The sequence below is a fragment of the Rutidosis leptorrhynchoides genome, chromosome 8, assembly GCF_046630445.1.
Source record: "Rutidosis leptorrhynchoides isolate AG116_Rl617_1_P2 chromosome 8, CSIRO_AGI_Rlap_v1, whole genome shotgun sequence".
Taxonomy (NCBI): Eukaryota; Viridiplantae; Streptophyta; class Magnoliopsida; order Asterales; family Asteraceae; genus Rutidosis; species Rutidosis leptorrhynchoides.
The window spans coordinates 59,815,452-59,836,216 of record NC_092340.1 but is presented as its reverse complement, the minus strand read 5'-3'; the positions used below and the strand labels follow the sequence as shown (position 1 = coordinate 59,836,216).

The following is a 20,765-nucleotide window of genomic DNA, read 5'->3' as shown; positions in this document are numbered from 1 at the left end:
AGTAAAGTAAAAGTAAAGTAAATGTAAAGTTAAAGTATAGTAAAAGTATAAAAACTATGTATGTATAATACGCGTATAAATATATATAATATTAATTTTAATCGTTATATATATTTAATGAAATAAAATATAAATATCGTTATATTTATTATACTGGTTAAGTAATGAGTTGTCAAAAGTGATTCTAGATATTTATAAAAGTTATATACGTTTTAATAATAAAGTTCCTTTTAAACTGAAAACTTTTTTGTACGTTTGAAAATAGATTAATAGAATATTATGGAAACCAATTCTCCACTAGCTTTTGTCTAACTTTCGTAAATGACACTTTTTATTTTTATTTATAAATAGCTTTACAAATTATTCCGAATATCGTTAAGAGGAATAGATTTCTCAAATCATAGTGGACCTCTCAACAGAGACTTGTAATCATAATTCAATGTTTCTGATAATTCAATCATTTAATATATTTTTTTTAATTTCGTCGATAATCATATTGAAACAAATACGTTCATATAAAGCATTATACTTTTAAATACTTTGTTGACATTTTCAATTTATAACATATACACATATACATACATATTCATATATGTTCATTTAATGGTTCGTGAATCATTGGAATTTGGTCGAGGTTTAAATGAATGTATAAACATAGTTTAAAATCCTTGAGATTTAACTTAACAAACTTTGCTTATCGTGTCGGAATAATATAAAGATTAAAGTTTAAATTTGGTCGAAAATTTCCGGGTCGTCACATTACATATTCTTTATTTTTCCTTTGTCAAACCCCACACAAGTGGCATGCAAAACAAATAAATAAAAATAAATAAATCTGAACTTTAGTTTAACAGTTTTGATTACAACACTTATACTGAGTTCTTGAGCATATATATGCATGCTTTTGTGTATGGGATTTACACTGCTAGCCAAGTATCCTTTTTGTATTATTACGTTTAAAGCTACTTACAGTTTCGAATTATTTCATATAAGGTATCACTCTTGCCAATCAACCATGGTGTTTTCTAGTACATGTTTCATAAATAAGCCATAACACAAACATCCAACAAACAATCATCATCGAACCATCACCTTTTATCACAAACCAATTCCCATTTTTCTGTTTAAATCGAGTCCTACACCACCATGACACCATTACTGCCACGCTCTCTCCCTCTCTTTTATTCGTGACCCATCATCTCAAAACCCACCACCATCGTAAACATATTAACCTGCTTCTGTTCACGCCACCAATGAACCACCACTCGCCACCCTAGCTGATTCGTTGTCTTCTGTTTAAAACGCAAGCTCAAACCAGAATCCAAGCCGCTACTATTCCAAACCATAGCCATGGTTACCTTCAATTTTTCTGTTCGAAAAACCAAGAACAAAACCGTCGAAACCCAATCGTTAAACTATTACTACCATTCGTTTCGGTTATCAACCCACCCGAACACACCCTACAATAGCTCCTGTTTCTATTCGATAATACCCAAAACCGATCACCGCTACTGTTTGCTGCTATAACTCTCTCGCTGCATTATTATTTTTTTTTTACAGTAACCAAAAAAAAAAAAAGTGATCACATTACGTGATGTTTTTTTTAAGGATAATGATAAAGAAGTTTGTTGATGAACCAAAGTTTAATTGGTTTTGTCAATGCTCCGGTTACTTTGATTATTCAAAACCACAAAAACCCATTTGATAATGATGTATCGAGATATGATGATACATGATATCATGATATAGATGATAATATTTAGTGGGATGATTTTATAATAAACCACTTTGACGTGTTGGGTTATAGTAGGGTTGACAACCACCTCGACCTTCCACTTGTTTGATAAAAAAAAAAAAAACGATGGCTGCTTGTTGATCCTGATCGACGAGTAATTCTTTTGGGCAACCAGTGTATTGTGTTTAGCATTGGGCTTGATTTAGTTATTGGGCCGAAATCAAATTTTCTGTTGGGCTTATGAATATGTGGTTGGGCTCCTCAAAACGGGTTAAGTATATGGGGGTTACAAATTAATTCAGGAAAGCAAGCATGGTCCGATGGTTAAGTGTGTTTGTGTGTGGGCAGGAGGTCACGGGTTCGAGCCTGGTCTTTAGCAATTCTTTTTAGAGTGGCTTTTAAAGGGGTTCGTGAATCCGAGGCCAACCCTGCATTATTCAATATAGTCATATGTATTTTTACTACAAAATACAGTAGGTGAGTTTCATTCGCCCTTTTTACTCTTTACATTTTTGGCCTGAGAATACATGCAAATGCTTTATTAACTGTTTTACAATAATTATATGCGTGAGTTTCATATGATCCCTTTTACTCTTTACATTTTGGGCTGAGAATACATGCAAATGTTTTAATAACTGTTTTACAATATTTATATGTGTGAGTTTCATTTACTTTTTTACCCTTTATATTTTTGGGCTGAGAATACATGCGCCATTTTTATAAATGTTTTACGAAGTAGACACAAGTAATCAAAACTACATTATATGGTTGAATTATCGAAATCGAATATGCCCCTTTTTATTAAGTCTGGTAATCTAAGAATTAGGGAACAGACACCCTAATTGACGCGAACTCTAAAGATAGATCTATCGGGCCCAACAAGCCCCATCCAAAGTACCGGATGCTTTAGTACTTCGAAATTTATATCATGTCCGAAGGAGGATCCCGGAATGATGGGGATATTCTAATATGCATATTGTGAATGTCGGTTACCAGGTGTTCAATCCATATGAATGATATTTTGTCTCTATGCATGGGACGTATATTTACGAGAAATGAAAATCTTGTGGTCTATTAAAATGATGTAAATGATTATTTATGTTAAACTAATGAACTCACCAACCTTTTGGTTGACACTTGAAAGCATGTTTATTCTCAGGTACGAAAGAAATCTTCCGCTGTGCATTTGATCATATTAGAGATATTACTTGGAGTCATTCATGACATATTTCAAAAGACGTTGCATTCGAGTCTTTGAGTTCATCAAGATTATTATTAAGTCGATTATATTTGGATATATTATGAAATGCTATACATGCATGTCAACTGTTGATGTAACGAAAGTTTGTCTTTTAAAAACGAATGCAATGTTTGTAAAATGTATCATATAGAGGTTAATTACCTCGCGATGTAATCAACTATTGTGAATCGTTTGTAATCGATATGGACTTCGTCCGGATGGATTAGGACGTGTCATCACAGTTGGTATCAGAGCGGTGGTCTTAGCGAACCAGGTCTTGCATTAGTGTGTCTAACTGATAGTCATTAAGATGCATTAGTAAGTCTGGACTTCGACCGTGTCTGTATGTCAACAGTTTTGCTTATCATTTTTGTCGAAAATCATCTGTTTATTATCCTTAGGAAATTACCTTCTTGTCATTCTTAGTCTAGACACATCTTACTGCAATGATTGCATGAACAGTGTATAGATAAATTCATATCTTAGCGTATCTGATATTATTACCTTTGCCTGACAGCTTCCGTAGATTCCTCCGTAACTTATGGGATTTTAGTATTTGTAAATTATGTATTGCCGGGTACTAATCTACATCCTATAATCTATTTCTTATCAAAATCTTTCATCTGATCGTACGAGATGAATCCTTCAACCAGTTCGAGTCCCTCGAATTCCGATAACTATTCCAATAGTTATTCCGACGGCTATTCCGACATGGACGTTCACCTAAGCTCTGAAAGCAGCGTCACCAGAATGAATCAACCAATCATCCATCCCCAATTCATATGATGAGTTCGTAGTCGACTTAATCAATGGAGACGCGAAGAACGCGATCTTTTTCACCAACCAAATTGCCCTATTGGCGAAGAACCTGAAACAATTATCGGAGAACCTATCCGAAACACCATTTTTAGCCTCATTTTCAGAGTATCTCGTCACGATTATATACTACCTCAGATTTTGAACCTTATTCATCCGCTCGTTCTGATCGACAATCATCCTGGAGTAATGAAAGAAGTCAACGAACTTCGTGCTCGAATAATCAATTTAGAGAATATGGTGCAAAATTTATCAGCTTCAGCAACATCACCGGCACCAACAGTATCATCAGTAACAGCACCAGTACCATCAACAAGCCATACCTCAACATCTCATTCTGTACCTCGAGTAGAATCATCGTTCTACGTATCGTTCTACATCAATTATCTTCGTTCTTCATGGCGATTATGTAATCTCTAATGTTTTAGAGATTATATATTCTTGTTCTAACCAAAAATCATATGAGTTTAATATCATATTAACTCATTAAATCTACGATTTCATCTGAAGAAAATATATATGTATATATGTTTTCATAAAGATTGTAATTAAAAATTCTTTTGTACAAACTGTTAATGGTGAAAATATTTTAACGGGTAGGTAATACCCGAGGAATATTTAGATTTCGCATTAATAAGTTACACTGTACATTCTTCGAATCTGATTGAACAGTCATTTACTATCCTACTTGCAACCACAGCTATATGAATCCGTTCATCACAGAATAACCATTTTCATTCAATTTCATATTTGGATTTTGACCTATCAGAATCCGACAAGTGGCATAATGAAGAAAACATTGGACAAAATAAAATTTGTTAGAAACAAACAAATTAACTATGAGAAATTTTGTTAAGAATCCACGCTAACAAAATCCTAGCTAACTGTTCCTAGCTAACTGATTACATTTTGTTTATCGCAATTTATTTTATCGCAATTTACATTCTCGCAATTTTATTTATCGTCATTAAATTTCTGTTATTTACTTTACGCACTTTATTTATCGTTATTTAATTTTCTGTTATTTATTTTACGCACTTTAAATATCGGGACACGTATACAAGGTTTTGACATATCATATCGACACATCTATATATATTATTTGGAATCACCATAGACACTCTATATGCAGTAGTGATCGAGTTCTCTATACAGGGTTGAGGTTGATTCTACAATAATATATATAGTTTGAGTTGTGATCGAGTCTGAGACGTATACGGGTCACGACACGTATTAATTAATTCGAATATTATATATTAAACTATATATGAATTATTGGACTGTCAACTGTGGACTATCGACTGTGGACTAATAACATTGGACAATTAAAATGAATTAAAATATTGATTATAACATATGAAACTAAACAATTCTTCAAGTTGCCACTTGATTTCATCTTAAACATCATTTGTATCTTCACGATTACATTCTGCATTCAGACCTTTCATGATTCTTGAAAACACCTCAATCGAGAGGATGAATCAACCGCACTTCATTTACGGGAGAAAAGATTGATGCATATAGTTATGCACCTGGAAACACTCGGAACCTGAGTAAACATTTAACACGTAGCTATGCTAATTCCTTTAGCGTTATTATTACCGAAAATAACTTTGCATCTGTTGTTCGAGATAGCCAGTTTTGTCACAGCTCCAGCAAGACAACTTCGACTTTTCGTACGAAACAACCTTATTATAACGTTGATATATACGCGTGCTCTTTTATTGTTACCAGGGAACCTTTCATATTCCACCATATTACCATCAGCGTTTAATCATCTAAAAACACAATTTTCCTGAAACCACCTCGGATTAATAACCGATGATTCAGATATCATAGCATTAAATGCAGAGGAAACAGAAAAATGGTAGATGGTCTAAACGACCAAAAGTTTGATGATAAATAAAGGAGTGTTAGGAACGCTCGATAGAAAATTGGGTATTGAAAAACAGATTGAGCTACCCATGAAGGAGACCAAGGACAAATACAAGGACCAAACCCTATATTCAAAGGATTCAGGTAATTCTGGATCCGTTGAAATCTTTAGAGAATATCTTGCTCCGAAGTCATGTTAAAATCTTGCGGAAAATCTTTCTCCATCAACCATCGAACTTAGAAATTCCAAAATATCATTATCAATATCTTCGATATTTCTGAGGATATTTTCATAAATATTCTCGTCCGAAATTATATACCTCCTCGTGCTTCCTATGTATCATTATATTGGAAACATTCAATAGAAAATTTAGTACCGAAAAGTAGATTATGCGAAACTAGGAAGAAAGCCATAGACAAATCACAAAGAATAAGTTTGACTTCAAAGAATCCAAATGATTCAATGTCTATTGAAATCTTTAGCGAATACCTTGCTTCTGACTCCGAACTATTGCGGACAAATTTTCTTCACCATCCTTCAATATTATAAATTCCAAGATATCATCGTATCTTTCATTATAAATATCCTCCATATTTCTGAAGATATTTTTATAAATATTCTTGTCTGAAATCATTAATTCCTTCGTGCTATCAGTGTTACATCATATAGAAACTGTTAGTTTGTATATTCTGTAAAATTTCAAGCTTAAAATATGAATGTTATTGAAGTAATGTTGGGAACTGATGCATGAGTTAGTATAATATAATGACACTTGATCAACGTGATTATATTACAGTAAGTCATGCTGAGTTTCTAAATAGAACTTGATGATTCACAGATCATAACGTCATCATGTGCCATGTTACATAACTCTTTTATTCTGCTTAACTTCTGAAAATATCAAGAAAATATATTCTTGATAGTTCCATTCTCAGTGATTCTGGTAGTTTGACAAATCAAATCGTGCTATTACGTTCTTTCTTGTTTAGAACCTTAAGTTCATTCGAAACTCAATACTTACGAATTCTAGACCATTAATCGCTTTACTAGAGGTCGAGAAGAGAATAAAAAGGCAAAGAGCTCCAAGATATAAGAGAAAATATAAAGCCCAATAACAACACGGAGGTTACAAACCGTGGATATTAATACGAATAGTAATATAAAGACACGGTATAGTTAAGAATAGTATCACCCCAAGGTAATAGTAGAAAAGAATAGATTCCTCTGGTGGTAGTTGAAAAAGAAGAGTGATTGTTACGATAATCAAGAAGATATTAAGGATTAGAACTGGACTAAGCATTTTCACAATCTTTTGGATGTATGAACTAAGAAAGAAAGTACAGGAATGGTGAGAATAATGGAACAGAGGAGTTTAATTTATAATGGAAATATTTGATAGAGTAATCGAGGCAGATCACCGTATTTAATTACAGAGATCTAAATCTCCTTATTCGCCGAAGAATCAAATCTCTCAGATTTCGAAGATTTTCTTTAAATCCCTCGAATTCCGGAATTCAATCGCGACTACATCAAAAGTTATGGAAAATCTCCATTTCTTCATCTCGATCTTTTGTGATAACTTCATTCATACGCTTCGATTAATCGAATCATTTTATCCATATTATTCAATGATAATAAAACTCTATTTATCAACTCATATTCGTCATGAAAACATTTTTATTGATAACCATGACCACCTCACTCAAATTTCGGGACGAAATTTCTTTAACGGGTAGGTACTGTAGTGACCCGGAAAATTTCGACTAATTTTAAATCAAACTCTCGATACGATATTGTATTTTCAACACAATAAGCAAAGTCTGTTAGGTTGGATCTCAAAATTTTTGAACTGTTTTCATAAATTCATTTACCCTTTGACTATTCCCGACGATTCACGAATAAGTGTTTGCAAATAGACATATGTTTATATATAAAAATATGTGTGTATATATATATATATATATATATATATATATATATAATAACTTGAAATATGCTGGTAAACTATTATATGAATTAGTTGTTATGTATAACAAAATGTATTATTAAAACTTGTCTATATATATATATATATATATATATATATATATATATATATATATATATATATATACTATATCAAATATAGATGTTAAGCGATAGTAACACTTGTTTGTCAATTCAGTTACTCTTAAATAAGATTAAATGCATTTATGAGGATTTTAAATAAACGTTAGTCACTCTGTATATCTTAATTAAGACTGAAAACAAGTGTCAGACTACATTTTATGACCAAGTTTATAAGGGTGAAAGACAAAAATAAATTTACCTTTTTAATTTAAGAAAATGGGATTTTTTTTTAAAAGACTTTTATCCGTCACGGTTTAGCAAGAAGGCTGCAAATTTAAAACTAAAAAAGCATCGGCAAGATAATTAATAGATGATAATTGTTTGAGCACATTTGATGCTCTACTCATTCAATTATCATTACTTTTATTTAAGTAACCCTACATACATCAAACATCCATCCCACTATCTATATCTATTTGTCTTCTTGTTTTGTTTAGTAAAAAAATAAATAAATATATAATAAGACCAAACCAACACCCTCACAAATATCCAACGACCTACTGTTGTTTTATTTTTATACTTGTCATGTGAAAAGTTTTTCACTTATCTATCAAAGCTTTATTTCATGCACTGCATTTAAATAAGTTTTCGTTATGTTTTGGACACATACTCTATGTATATATTGAATCCATATTATTATGTTATTATTATTATATTATAATTATTATCATATCATTATACATTTGCATACATGCATCGACACCTAGCCCAACATTTGTTTTCTTTTCCTTCTCCTCTCTCCCCCACTTCTTACCCACTTCTTATTGTTTTGATTAATAACAGAATTGTGCTTGCTTACATATTCTTTATTTTTCCTTGTTCAAACCCCACACAAGTGGCATGCAAAACAAATAAATAAAAATAAATAAAGTCTGAACTTTAGTTTAACAGTTTTGATTACAACACTTATACTAAGTTCTTGAGCATATATATGCATGCTTTTGTGTATGGGATTTACACCGCTAGCCAAGTATCCTTTTTGTATTATTACGTTTAAAGCTACTTACAGTTTCGAATTATTTCATATAAGGTATCACTCTTGCCAATCAACCATGGTGTTTTCTAGTACATGTTTCATAAATAAGCCATAACACAAACATCCAACAAACAATCATCATCGAACCATCACCTTTTATCACAAACCAATTCCCATTTTTCTGTTTAAATCGAGTCCTACACCACCATGACACCATTACCGCCACGCTCTCTCCCTATCTTTTATTCGTGACCCATCATCTCAAAACCCACCACCATCGTGAACATATTAACCTGCTTCTGTTCACGCCACCAATGAACCACCACTCGCCACCCTAGCTGATTCGTTGTCTTCTGTTTAAAATGTAAGCTCAAACCAGAATCCAAGCCGCTGCTATTCCAAACCATAGCCATGGTTACCTTCAATTTTTCTCTTCGAAAAACCAAGAACAAAACCATCGAAACCCAATTGTTAAACTATTACTACCATTCGTTTCGGTTATCAACCCACCCGAACACACCCTACAATAGCTCCTGTTTCTATTCGATAATACCCAAAACCGATCACCGCTACTGGTTGCTGCTATAACTCTCTCGCTGCATTATTATTTTTTTTTACAGTAACCAAAAAAAAAAAAAAAAGAGTGATCACATTACGTGATGTTTTTTTTTTTTAGGATAATGATAAAGAAGTTTGTTGATGAACCAAAGTTTAATTGGTTTTGTCAATGCTCCGGTTACTTTGATTATTCAAAACCACGAAAACCCATTTGATAATGATGTATCGAGATATGATGATACATGATATCATGATATAGATGATAATATTTAGTGGGATGATTTTATAATAAACTACTTGGACGTGTTGGGTTATAGTAGGGTTGACAACCACCTCAACCTTCCACTTGTTTGATAAAAAAAAAAAAAAAAACAATGGCGGCTGAAAACGATGGCTGCTTGTTGATCCTGATCGGCGAGTAATTCTTTTGGGCAACCAGTGTATTTTGTTTAGCATTGGGCTTGATTTAGTTATTGGGCCGAAATCAAATTTTCTGTTGGGCTTATGAATATGTGGTTGGGCTCCTCAAAACGGGTTAAGTATATGGGGGTTACAAATTAATTCAGGAAAGCAAGCATGGTCCGATGGTTAAGTGTGTTTGTGTGTAGGCAGGAGGTCACGGGTTCGAGCCTGGTCTTTAGCAATTCTTTTTAGAGTGGCTTTTAAATGGGTTCGTGAATCCGAGGCCAACCCTGCATTATTCAATATAGTCATATGTATTTTTACTACAAAATACAGTAGGTGAGTTTCATTCGCCCTTTTTACTCTTTACATTTTTGGCCTGAGAATACATGCAAATGCTTTATTAACTGTTTTACAATAATTATATGCGTGAGTTTCATATGATCCCTTTTACTCTTTACATTTTGGGCTGAGAATACATGCAAATGTTTTAATAACTGTTTTACAATATTTATATGTGTGAGTTTCATTTACTTTTTTACCCTTTATATTTTTGGGCTGAGAATACATGCGCCATTTTTATAAATGTTTTACTGTCATAACCCGTCCTTAACCATAAGAACGCGTTAGATAACGTATGATTTCATTGCGAGGTATTGACCTCTATATGAGACATTTTTGAAAGAAAACTGCATATATTATACATTACAAACCATAACCATTATTTTTGTGACAAGCTTAAGACAATAAAAAGAAGATTAACGTTTAGCGATAATCTTCGACTTACAAACTTTACAAATGATGACAACAACACGGTTTCTAGCATATTTTACAATACAACATCTCGGATATGCAGTTTTATTTTTGACACAAACATGCGTACGCAAGATCCTGGTTAAATCCAACATGATGCAGCGGAAGCTTTAGAAATCACCTGAGAATAGACATGTTTTAAAAAGGTCAACATAAAGTTGGTGAGATATAGGTTTAATGCCGGCAGCAATATATATATAGACCACAAGATTTCGTATATAAACAGTTTAATAAAAGTATTCTAAGTGGTTGAGCACTTGATAACCATACTTAACATTTTCACGTCGCATATTCCCTTTAATATGAAATCTTACTACACCGTACCAAGTGTAGTCACAAAACGAAGTACTGTGCAACCGTTGAATACTGGTCGTCCAGTCCGGTTGGGGTTGTCAGGCCCGATAGATCTATCAACAGGATTCGCGTTTACAATACCGCTGTAAATATTAGTTACCAAGCTACAGGGAAGTATGCCAGTGGTACAACTCAACGTAGAACATATTTTTCAGTTACTTGTGTCCATATCGTAAAACATAAAATACATGTATTCTCATCCCGAAATATTTAGAGTTTAAAAGTGGGACTATATACTCACTCTTGTCTTGATGATATATATATAATTTGACTCGGTCTTCCGGTTGATATCACGAACCTATCCATATATAATATATCAATATGTTTTCATTTTTAAACAAACGTTATAAATATATACTTGTTATACTTTTAATACTTTGAATAATTCCTTAGTCCGTAGTTAGCAGTCCGATGTTAGTAATTCAATTTTAATGGTTCATTTTTAGATGTTTAATATACCCGCAATGAAATAAATAAAACCCCCAACGAAATAAATAAAACCCCCTCGTATATGTATTGGTCGAGATTAATCTTGACCCATGGTACCGGTGTTGTCAAATGACGTGTTGCGTACATAAAGTACCGGTGTTGTCAAATGACGTGTTGCGTACAATCATGGGATCTTATGATTAATCTTCTCGTATTGTTTACGGGTGATCCTGAACCATATAAAATTGAATTATAAGTACATATATATAAAATATCATGTTATCTTAGAAATATGTGATTTATATCTTTTTTTCCAATTGATCCCGTAGTTGAAATGATCTAGGATAACCAATTTTGTTTCGGTCATAGTTTCTTCGTTACAAATCCGTTTTCGTTGATTCAAATTGCCATCTTCTTGGATCGAGTTCTTCTTTAAGACTATGAACTGTAAATACCTTGGTTTGTATTCAAAATCATACGGCATAAGTGAAACATTAGTGAAACATATGAAGTTAAACATTTTTGTTACAACAAAATCATTTAATGACCATTTTTCTAAAAATACTTATACTTTGAAAAACCAAGTTTTACCTTGTTAAATTAGCATATACATAAGTTATATTACAGGTCTTGAAGTATTTTAAAAGTTAAGTTAGAAGGATCTATTTAGTTTGCAAACAAGTTTGAAAACATTCAAACTATGTTCTTGTTGTTAAACTTGTATACCACAAAATATGATAGCTATATATATATGAATCGAATAAGGTTATGAACATAGATTCTACCTCAAGTTCCTTGGATGAAGTTGCTGTAAAAGAGAAGTAAGAAGCTAGAATCAAAAGGGTACTAGAGGTGGATGAAAGATTGGAAGTAAGTTGGTGTTCTTGGAAGGTTTTCTTGAAGTGTTGTTGTAAGAGTTTTCTTATGGTGTTTTAGTATGGTTTTTATGGCTAGATCTTCTTGGTTATTTGCTGGATTGTTATGGAGTTTAGAGAGTAAGAAAGAGTGTGTGTTTTTGATAAGAAAATGGTAGTAAAAATGGATCAAAATGAGCATGTATATATACACAAAAAAAAAACGTGAATGGGGGGTATGGAGACAAAAATTCAAGCTATCATTTTATGTATCTAGTCTTATTTGCATCCAAGTTCAATTACCTAGCCCTCATGGCATGAATAATGGCTGGTTAGGTGGTGATTTTGATGTGTATTTACTATTAGTAAATACGTATAGGAGCTGGGTATGATACGGTACATATACCGTAGATATACGTATAGAAATTTTGTGAAAAATGGAATGAGGATTCAAATATAGCTATCTTTTGTGAATACACTTATATGGTTTTATGTATTTAAGTCTTTAAAAGTGATTAAATACGTTACTTATACAATATATGTATAACATTATAAGTCTTAAGTATTTATGTCAAATAACGTTACGTATAGTTATCGTTTTGAAAACTTAAGTTAGTAGTTTCAAAATATACTTGTAACTTATTGTTATTAATACAAAATGAGATATTAAAACATTCTTTAATCATGTTAAATATGTATATATACATATATATACACAAACGTATAATTATCATATATTGTATAGTTCGTGATATCATCGGTCAAACTAGACGGTCAAACGTTGTGTAAAACTCTTTTCGGAAACATAAGTCTCAACAATTTGGATTGCTTATCAAGTTGGAAATGTTTATTTTATGTAAATATTAATCTTATAAGTATAGTATGATCGAAAAAGTGCGGGTCGTCACATTTACGAAGTAGACACAAGTAATCGAAACTACATTATATGGTTGAATTATCGAAATCGAATATGCCCCTTTTTATTAAGTCTGGTAATCTAAGAATTAGGGAACAGACACCCTAATTGACGCGAACTCTAAAGATAGATCTATCGGGCCCAACAAGCCCCATCCAAAGTACCGGATGCTTTAGTACTTCAAAATTTATATCATGTCCGAAGGAGGATCCCGGAATGATGGGGATATTCTAATATGCATATTGTGAATGTCGGTTACCAGGTGTTCAATCTATATGAATGATATTTTGTCTCTATGCATGGGACGTATATTTACGAGAAATGAAAATCTTGTGGTCTATTAAAATGATGTAAATGATTATTTATGTTAAACTAATGAATTCACCAACCTTTTGGTTGACACTTGAAAGCATGTTTATTCTCAGGTACGAAAGAAATCTTCCGCTGTGCATTTGATCATATTAGAGATATTACTTGGAGTCATTCATGACATATTTCAAAAGACGTTGCATTCGAGTCTTTGAGTTCATCAAGATTATTATTAAGTCAATTATATTTGGATATATTATGAAATGCTATACATGCCTGTCAACTGTTGATGTTACGAAAGTTTGTCTTTTAAAAACGAATGCAATGTTTGTAAAATGTATCATATAGAGGTCAATTACCTCGCGATGTAATCAACTGTTGTGAATCGTTTGTAATCGATATGGACTTCGTCCGGATGGATTAGGACGGGTCATCACAAAAAGTACTAGTAACGCAGTAGTTGTATTAGAATCTAGTGCTCTCTGATAATAAAGAACAGCCCTAGTCTTATATACTGACTACCCAATTCTAGTAAAAATTTTCAAAATTTTTAAATAAATGAATTCAAAATCATGTTTATACATATTTATGAACGATAAAACTAGGTGTTAACACCAAAATTATTGTTACCTCGGAAAGGACATAAATTGAGAAACAACCTAAAATGTTAGAATTCATTTAAAATGGAATAGAGGACAATAAAAAGGCAAATAAAGAAAAATAAAAGCCAAGTGTGGGAAAAATTTACCAAGTTCTTTAAAACATATATCACATATTTTGTACAAAGATACTTTTGTTTTGGACAAAATTAACCATTTTACCCGATTTATTGTAATACTTTTGAAAGAATAGATGGATCTACACGATGAATCAATTCCGTCATTAAAAGGAAGTAAAGTCTTTCGAAAAAGACACGCGCTTCTTGATTTAGGTCAAGAAGTTGTCGTCCAGACCAGTTGTAGAGTCTACGAAAAACCTTGAAAAGTTTTCTCGAAAATCAGCTGGAAATCCACAGACCTCAGCATCAAACAGGGTCGCCAAGTGGTCAGACTTATCCTAACCATGAGAGGATCTGTCTCGTAAAATGGGGAGGGCGCCGTGCAAATTAGCTTGATAAGACTAATGAATCAGACCCCCAGAAAGGATAATCTCCTTAAAGATCAAAAATCAGCTTTTAAGACTGATATTACTCAATCCTAGAGATTGACTTTTAAAGATTGAGAATTCAAACTCATGAAATTCGATGATATCTAAACTCGAGCTTGAACGAGAAAATATTTTGATCAAAATTACAAACCGATTTATTTTCTGAAAACCCATTTTTAATGCGTTCATTACCATTGAACGTAAAATCCTAGGAATTCACCTGGAATTCATTAGGTCACCTGAACCAAATCGGGTGTCAACCGTAAGAACGGTGGTTGCATAGCATGGTCGAAGATAGGACCTTGTGCCAGACTGAAAAACTATAGGGTGAGCTTTACTATTGCTCCTACAAAGGATAGTAATTGCATCCGACACGTTATAGACCATAATTAAAAGCATGTCAGGGGACATTGCCTTAACAGTTGCTTGTTCAACGCTTTCCTTTACAACCGGATGGTAGTTTACCGAAAGGTAATATACGGAGCAAGTATACTGGACGTGTTGCTTTTCTAATACAAGGTTAGCAAGTGGGTGACACAAAACCATAAGTTTTGAGCTAAAATTTTCAAATCTGAAACCCACCAAACCCACAAAAACATTTTGCAAACACCGGTGAAGGGTTATTCCGGAAAACTTATCTAGGGTAAAAACTAGATTGAATTTTCAAAAGATCAAATGTTTTCATAAAGATTCAATTTCCTTAAGGATCTAAATTTTCATAGTCATATGGGACTGTAAACCACAACGTTATTACCATTGTTCATACCGCCGTATAGAATTCACTGATGTACAAAGTGTGAAGAATAAAGAAGTGATTCTAGTATTTTTATTTCAAGACTATATTGCTTGAGGACAAGCAACGCTCAAGTGTGGGAATATTTGATAATGCTAAAAACGAACATATATTTCATAGCATTATCCCTCAAGAAAGACAAGCTTTTAGTTGCAATTGTTCTATTTACAAGTAATATTCGTTTAAATAATAAAAGGTGAAGATAAAAGACAGATTCGACGATTTGAAGACCAAACGACCAAAAAGCTAAAAAGTACAAAGTACAATCAAAGTGGTGATGAGAAACGTCTCAAAATTGCAAGAGTACAAGATGCAAAATGCAAAGTACAAGATATTAAATAGTACACAAGGACGTTCGAAAATCCGGAACCGGGACCTAAGTCAACTTTCAACGCGCGACGCAACGGGCCGAAAATTACAAGTCAACTATGCACATAAATATAATATAATATATAAATAATTCTTAAAATTATATATATATTATATTTATATTTTAAAAAAACCGTCGGCAAAGCTAGGATCCAAAGTGTGAGCTGGAATCCACAGATCCGCACTCGCGGAGCTTCGAAGGCAAGAAAAACCGCACTCGCGGAGTGCACAATATCCATATGGGGCCTATAAAAGGCAACGCATTTTGCTGAATTCGATACATCTTTTTCTTCTTCATTCACTCGTATAATATATATATATATATATATATATATATATATATATATATATATATATATATATATATATATATATATATATATATATATATATATATATATATATATATATATATATTATAATTTTAATTTTAATTTTAATTTTAATTTTAATTTTAAATTCTAATAATAAGGGTATGTTAACGAATGTTGTAAGGGTGTAAGTCGAAAATCTGTCCGTGTAACGCTACGTTATTATTAATCATTGTAAGTTATGTTCAACCTTTTTAAATTAATATCTCGTAACTAAGTTATTATTATGCTTATTTAAATCGAAGTAATCATGATGTTAGGCTTAAATATTAAAATTGGGTAATTGGGCTTTGTACCATAATTGGGGTTTGGACAAAAGAACGACACTTGTGGAAATTAGACTATGGGCTATTAATGGGCTTTATATTTGTTTAATTAAATGATAGTTTATTAATTTAATATAAAGATTTACAATTGATCGTACCTATAAATAACCATATACACTCGATCGGACACGATGGCGGGATATTTATAAGTATTAATAATCGTTCATTTAACCGGACACGGGAATGGATTAATAGTCTATGCACTTATTAAAACAGGGGTGAATTATATACAAGGAAAATTGGTATAATTATAGTTTAAGTCCCCAATTAGTTGGAATATTTGACTTCGGATATAAGGATAATTTGACGAGGACACTCGCACTTTATATTTATAACTGATGGACTGTTATGGACAAAAACCAGATGGACATATTGAATAATCCAGGACAAAGGACAATTAACTCATGGTAATAAACTAAAATCAACACGTCAAACATAATGATTACGGAAGTTTAAATAAGCATAATTCCTTTATTTCATATTTAATTGCACTTTTAATTATCGCAATTTTATTTATTGTCATTTTATTTATCGCATTCTAATTTATCGCATTTTAATTATTGTCATTTACTTTACGCTTTAAATTAAGTCTTTTATATTTTTAATATTTTACATTAGGTTTTAACTGCGACTAAAGTTTTAAAATCGACAAACCGGTCATTAAACGGTAAAATCCCCCTTTTATAATAATAATATTATTTATATATTTTTGTATTTTTACAATTATATGTTTTAAAAATATAGCGTTAAACTTGGCGAGTTCCCTGTGGACGAACCGGACTTACTAAAAACTACACTATTGTACGATTAGGTACACTGCCTATAAGTGTTGTAGCAAGGTTTAGCATAGTTGACGTTGAATCTAAAGGATCTACTGCTGGATAGATACCTTTGGCGGCTAATCCTCTTGATAGTACGGTAGTAGCATCTAAATGTGCAAATGTCGTAGCAGGAGCAGGGTCGGTCAAATCATCTGCAGGTACACTCTATAAATAAATAAATAACTTGTGTAAAATTGTATCGTATTTAATAGTATTTTGTTGTAAAAATATAACTATTTTATACACCACCTCGCACACATCACCTGCCGTGCATGTCTAGCCTTGTAACCAAACAGGCTTCTGCCGCGCAGGGGCTAGAGGACACCCCTTATGTAGGCAGGAAACCGCATACGAAAATATGAAACATATATATAGAAAAAGTATGCGCGAGTAAATATTTTCATTGGCATTAAATGTGATTACAACCGCGACACATCCAAACGAACGGAAATTACATAAAAAAAAAATAATGTGCTAAATCATGTTGGAATGATCAGGTCCAACCAACTACTTGTAACACTTTTTCAACAACGTCGCATGCCAAGTGCGTTTCACAGGTTTCCCATCTAATGTAGCAAGATGGTATGCCCCGGTGTTGCTTGCTCCCACTACCCTGTATGGGCCTTCCCAACAGGGGCCCAACTTACTAGTGTCCTCCGCATGACTTACGTCATTCTGACGTCATACTAGATCCCCACACTTGTAAGAGCGCGAACGCACACGCTGATTGTAATACTTTGCGATTTTCTGCTTATTGTTAGCTTCCTTGACTGCCGCAGAGAGTCTGCGTTCTTTTAGCAAATTAAGATTTTCCCGCAAAGCTTTCGAGTTGGATTCTTCATCGAAATTCTGGATGCGGAACGTTGGTACCCCAATTTCTGCGGGCACAACAGCTTCTGACCCATATACTAAACTGAACGGAGTCTCACCAGTGCTTGCTTTAGACATGACCCAGTCTAGATTTTATTCCGGCCACGATATCTCTGTTGGTAACTTCACATTGGCCATTTGCTTGCGGGTGCGCAACGGATGTGAAAGTTTGCTTAATATTAAGCTCTGCGCACCAACTGCGAAAAGGATCCCCCGCAAACTGCGTGCCATTATCACTAACAATTTCGTTTGGTATACCGAATTGACAGAGAATGTCTTCCCATACAAAATTCTGCACTCTTTTCCCTGAAATTGTTGCCAGCGGTCTCGCTTCTACCCACTTTGTCAAATAGTCTATTGCAACAATCAAGAATTTGATATTTCCTGCGTATGCAGAGTATGCGTAAGATACTGATGTATGTAGTGTAATTATGATATTAAATAAATGGTTATATTACCTCGGCCTTTTGAAAATGGTCCAACTATGACAATTGCCCATTTGCAGAATGGCCATGGTGAGGAGACTGGAATCATTGGATGCGCAGGTGCTCTGCTGATTGGTGCATGTAATTGGCAAGATTCACAGCGCTTAACTATGCTTGCAGTATCTGCATACATGGTTGGCCAATAATAACCTAGCCGCATAATCTTAGACACAATAGACCTGTGCCCCGAGTGAAGAGCGCATGCACCCTCATGCACCTCGCGTATAACCTCATCTACTTCATTTGGACAAATGCATCTTAAATGCGGTCCTAAATAATTTGTTCGATATAGGACGTCACCCTCAAGAGCATACATTGGTGCCTTGGTACGAATTTTCTTTGCGTCAACAGAATCCGCGGGCAACGTGCCATCCTGCAGAAAAGCAATGATGGGAGTCATCCATGTTGAACTGGATTCCTCAACAGGTGCCACTAAGGGCATCATAACCATGGATTTCGCATGCAGTTCTTCTATGAGAATTCTTTTCCCCAGATGATCAAAGGCTAATGCGGCCAACTTGCTAAGTGCATCCGCTTTTTTATTTTGCCCTCGCATTACATGAGAAACTTGAAAAGCTTCAAACTGATCGGCCAGGTTATGAACAATCGATAAATACTGCTGCATGGCTATGTCATGCGCTTCAAAGTTGCCGTTAACTTGGCTGCACACTAGCTTTGAGTCCACATAAGCGTGCAGTACTTTTACATTCAATCTATGCGCAATCCGCATACCCGCTAACAAAGCCTCATATTCTGCTTCATTGTTTGTAACAGCAAAATTAAATCGCAGCGCATACGTATGCTCTTCACCATCCGGGCCAGTTAAAATTACCCCTGCACCCGCACCAACTGCGCTACAGGCACCATCGGTGTATAACTCCCACGGCGTCAGAATTGGTGCAGGCGTGTCTTGATGTTCAGCCGATGCTTCAACATCTGCGGGTAACTCTGCTAGGTAATCCGCAAGTATTTGACCCTTAATCGTGCTTCGCAAAGAAAAATTTATTTTGTGCTCCCCTAACTCAACTGCCCATTTAGCCATTCGGCCAGAAACCTCAGGCTTGTATAACACCTGTAAGAAAGATAATTGCGTTAGTCAATGCGGTATTCCCGGACATTGCCGCAATATAGGCAGTTACCAACCTGTTTAATTGGCTGGTCGGTTAGTACCACAACTGGGTGTGCTTGAAAGTATCGACGCAAACGTCGCGCTGTGTGGACCAACACATATACTAGCTTCTCAATTGGTGAATAATTTACTTCGCTCGCTGTCAGCGTCTTGCTTACGAAGTATACTGGCATTTGCGTCTGAGAAAACCTCAGCGTTAATTGCACATGAAATAAATAATTCATACATATAAACAAAAGAAAATGGATTACCTTTCCACGATCAGCGATGATGTGACACCGCTAAAAAAAAAATTTTATACGTGGCGGAAGCATTTATTTATTAATTACAAAATAAACAATAACTATTGTTAATACAGTACAACCAGTGTCACATGTCATTTCAACAAAATACATGTTTATACGGAGAAGACGCATTTACAATTATGTTTACAAAAGATCACTGTTTTACAAAGCAATACAACATCAGAGTTGACTCCTGTCAAACATAACATCACCATGCCCGTCTTCTCCCCAAAAAGCATCACTTACAAAAACTAACAACCTACAGGGAGGAGATAGAGGGGAATTAGCATGAAGCTAAATGAGTACGACTAACTACAGTCAATAGTATATAGAACTGTTATACTAATCATGTCACATAGGCTAACACACAAACATCACCCAAGTGCCATCTACAGAGACTCTGGCGGCTCGGCCAAACCATTAACCACCAGCTGATCGGACTAGGACTTACCAGAAGTTCCTCCACCACCGTGTGTATATATATAATCCACACGCGACGGACGCATCATTCACATATATATACACCTTGATTGTCTAGTCTACCACATGAGGAACCCAACCCGCAGTTTGATCTCTCCTACTGAGGCTACCACACAATAGGGACGCACTGGGCTCCAGCAGACAAGCATCAACTAACATGCAGTCATCACAACGTACTAACTAACCATAACAGTAAGTATATCTAACAAGCATGGCAATCATAATATAACATGCTACTCTATACTATGTGCTCCATTTAGTCCCACTCACCAATTACCAGCAACCAGCTCAGATAATCTACTAC

At 34.0% G+C, this 20,765-nt stretch overlaps 1 protein-coding gene across 1 annotated transcript; it reads right to left on the bottom strand.

The window, feature by feature from the left end:
- Positions 1 to 1,181: 1,181 nt before the first annotated feature.
- Positions 1,182 to 19,610, bottom strand: LOC139863448 (uncharacterized). The gene is made up of 3 exons (XM_071852083.1): positions 18,798 to 19,610; positions 17,282 to 17,378; positions 1,182 to 1,369 (listed from the first exon to the last, which is right to left on the bottom strand). The coding sequence occupies exons 1-3, from the start codon at positions 19,608 to 19,610 to the stop codon at positions 1,182 to 1,184; spliced, it is 1,098 nt and encodes a 365-aa protein (XP_071708184.1).
- Positions 19,611 to 20,765: the final 1,155 nt, after the last annotated feature.

Coding starts and splice junctions, on each gene's coding strand:
- LOC139863448 (XM_071852083.1), bottom strand. CDS start 19,610: ATGGCTAAATGGGCAGTTGAGTTAGGGGAGCACAAAATAAATTTTTCT. Junction 17,379..18,797: donor GTCCAAATGAAGTAGATGAG/GTTATACGCGAG, acceptor ATTTATTTATAG/AGTGTACCTGCAGATGATTT. Junction 1,370..17,281: donor AAGAGGATTAGCCGCCAAAG/GTATCTATCCAG, acceptor TTTTTCGAACAG/AAAAATTGAAGGTAACCATG.